The sequence below is a fragment of the Bison bison genome, unplaced genomic scaffold (assembly GCF_000754665.1).
Source record: "Bison bison bison isolate TAMUID 2011002044 unplaced genomic scaffold, Bison_UMD1.0 scf7180017864117, whole genome shotgun sequence".
Classification (NCBI taxonomy): Eukaryota; Metazoa; Chordata; class Mammalia; order Artiodactyla; family Bovidae; genus Bison; species Bison bison.
Window position 1 is genome coordinate 760,024 of NW_011494689.1, and position 3,391 is coordinate 763,414.

The 3,391-nt window shown below is 37.2% G+C and overlaps 1 protein-coding gene across 1 annotated transcript in view; it reads right to left on the bottom strand.

The window, feature by feature from the left end:
- Positions 1-3,328, bottom strand: part of PARP2 (poly (ADP-ribose) polymerase 2) — a gene marked incomplete at its 5' end in the record, with an annotated part of 13,109 nt that extends 9,781 nt beyond the window's left edge. The window contains 3 exons of the mRNA XM_010839473.1: positions 2,173-2,223; positions 2,779-2,849; positions 3,181-3,328. Coding sequence (XP_010837775.1) covers positions 2,173-2,223; positions 2,779-2,849; positions 3,181-3,328 — 270 coding nt within the window. The remainder of the gene's footprint in view (positions 1-2,172; positions 2,224-2,778; positions 2,850-3,180) is intronic.
- Positions 3,329-3,391: the final 63 nt, after the last annotated feature.

Sequence of the window (3,391 nt, forward strand, 5' to 3'; positions counted from 1 at the left end):
CTGGAGAAAGGATAAGCTACCCACTCCAGTATTCTTGGGCTTCCTTTGTGGCTCAGCTGGTAAAGAATCCGCGCGAAATGCTGGAGACCTGGCTTCAATCTCTGGGCCGGGAAGATCCCTTGAAGAAGGAAAAGGCTACCGACTCCAATATTCTGGCCTGGAGAATTCCATGGATTGTATAGTCTATGGAATCACAAAGAGTCGGACGCAACTGAGCGCCTTTGGCTCCCACTTTGTCTGATACAAGTGATTACACTCACTTTCTTTTGGCTGCCATTTGCTTGGAGTATCATCTTTCATCCCTTCACTCTGAGCCTGTTTTTCTTTAGAGCTGAGGTAAGTCTCCTGGAGGCAGCATATAGTTAGATCTTATTTTTTAATCCATCCAGCCACTCTATGTCTTTTGATTGGTGAACCATTTACATTTAGGATGATTATTGATAAATGAAGACTTATTGTTGCCATTTCATCTCTTATTTTCTGGTTGTTTGATATCGCCGTTGTTTCTTTTTCCTTGTGTTTCTGTTTTCCAGTTTTTGGTGGTTTCTGTGTACAGAACATCTCATCCAAGTGCAGCAGAATAAACACTCTTCTCAAGTGCATATGGAATTTTCTCAAAAAATATGTTGAGATACAAACAAGTCTCAATACACTTAAGAAGAGTGAAGTCTTATCGAAAGTCTTTTCTGATAACATGGAATGAAACTTCTACAACGATGTAGAAATCAACAAGAAGAAAACTGGAAAAATCACAAATATGTGGAAACTGAACAATGTGCTACTAAACAATATGCAACTGAATAACTATGAGGTCAACACAGAAATCAGAGGAGAAATTAAAAATACTGAAGATGAAAATACGACATGCCAAAACCTATGGGATGCAGCAAAAGTGGCACTAAGAGGGAAGTTTAAACAATACAGGCTTACCTCAAGAAACAAGACAAATCCAAATAAATAATCCAACCTCACACCTAAAGGAACCAGGAAAGAATAAATGCAGCCCAAAGTCAGTAACAGGAAGGAAATAACAAAGATCAGAGTAGAAATAAATGAAATAGACTAAAAATATAATAGTAAAGATCAATGAAACTAAGAGCTGTTTGAAAAGATAAATAAAATTGACAAACTTTTAGCTAGCCTCAGAAAAAAAGAGGTAAGACTCTGATAAAGGCAGAGACAAAAGAGGAGAAATAAGAATGGGTACCACAGAAACACAAAGAATTATAAAAGAATATTATAATTATCTGTATTCCAATAACTGGACAACCTAGAAGAAATGGACAAATCTTAGAATCATACAATGTTCCAAGACTAAATCATGAAGAAATAGAAAATGTGAATAGACCAAACTCTAGTAAAGAGATTGAAACAGTAATAAAAAACCTCCCCCAAACAAAAGTCCAGGGCAAGACAGCTTCCCAGGTGAATTCTATTAAGCCATCAAAGAGGATTCAATACTTCTCAAAGTCTTCCAAAAAATTGAAGAGGAGAGAATACTTCCTAACTCATTTTACAAGGCCCATATTATCCTGATACCACAACCAGACAAGGACAACACAAAAAAAGGAAATTAGGGGCCCATTTCTCTGATGAGCATGGAGAACTGTATGATGATGGATGGGAACCAAAGTTTTGGTGGTGAGCATCCTGTAGTAGGTATTCCTACACAGTAGAAATCTAATGTTGTACATGTGAAACTTATAGAATGTAATAAATCAATGTTACCTCAATCAAAATAAATTTAAACAAGAAAAAAATAAATTTAACTACATAAAAATTTAAAACTTCAGTATGGGCATAAAATATACTATAAAGAAAATCAAAAGGAAAATGAAAATTTTAGAAAATATATAAGCAATTTATATGACAGATGAAGGACTATCCTCCACGTTATATAAAGTTCCTCAAGGCCCATAAGAAAAAAGACCAACAACTTACCAGGAAATGTGCAAAATCATATGAACAGTGGGTTCATAGGTTCAATAAAGACATAAAATCTGCTTAAGGATCTGCTTCTTAAAGAGACTCCACTATTAGGCAGAGTGCACTAGAGTTGAGTATTTGGGATTATGGGGCTTAATGTAAGGGACTTCAGAATTAAAGATCTGGGCTTTGGGACACTGTCATCAATAATTATCAAGAAGAAATTCTCATAGTTTCTTCCCTTACCTGATTTAGCATGACATCATAGACATCATTTCCTTCACAGTACACATGGGCCTAGAGAGAAAGAAAAAACTGACATTTGTACATTCCCAGCCCTGATGAGATCATAAGTGAGGTTCTAAATTTTTTATGCCCCGAACTATCACCTTCCCACATTACCAACATGTATCTTCCAGGGAAAAAAATGCAAAAGTATGTTCTTCTAAACATAACCTGTCAATCCTATAATGAAAACATGTTGCTTTTATGTAATTACAGAAACAGGGATGAGTCTAACTCAGTAAAGGAAACCTGCTCCAGAGGAAGCCTTTCTTCTGTATCCTTCAAATCCTTTTCCCATGCCATACATACCAGTGCACAGTTTCTCATTAGAACACTGATAATGATACAATTTTCTAATTGAGAAAGAGGTGTGGAAAGCTGATGACAACTCCATAAGTTAACCATGCTAGAAAACACCATGATTAGTACTCCCAAACCCCATGCTGTTCATCCCTTAGCCTTGGAGAAAATTTTGTAGAGGATTCCTAAAATAGATAATAGCAATGTTCCAGACAAGAATCCCAATAAGAACAATGGTTCTTTGAGAAATTAGTGGGAGTCTCTTACCTTCCCCACCTTGGTTGTGCACTCTGGGTCCACTGGAGCTTTGCCCTTTAACAGCAAGGTCTTCACAGACTCTGAGGGAAGACAGATAAGTCCTACATCTACTCGATTGGGAAACAAAAATAGCTGCCATGGTTAGAGAGAAACCTGTCATAATTCACTCTGCCCTTCCCAAGCAAATTTGATCTGCTCAAGTCTCAGTTTATTGTAATAAAATATGTGAAACTAAAGCTTTTGAGAAACTAGGTTAGTCTTATGGTATGCCCCAAAGATAGAAAGTTAATTATATTTTCAAGGAAAGAAAAAATAAGAGTTGAAAGAACAAAATACTCTCCCACCCTCAGCCCTCCCAGGGACCCTCTTGCTGGTCCACATTCTCCTTGGTGTATGTGGGGGGGGGCTGACCTTGCTTGTCTTCAGTCCTGTCACTATCTGTCTTTCCTTCAGCCACAGGCTCCTTTTTCAGCCTGTGACATTTTCGAATTTTCTTTGCAGGAGGAGGGTCTTCTGTAATTGTTTTGCCATTATTAACTCTTTCAGCTTCATTCAGAATAGGCAAGAAGAATGGGCAAAGAAGCAAAAGAAAGAATGAGTACACACTGAATATGATGCTACT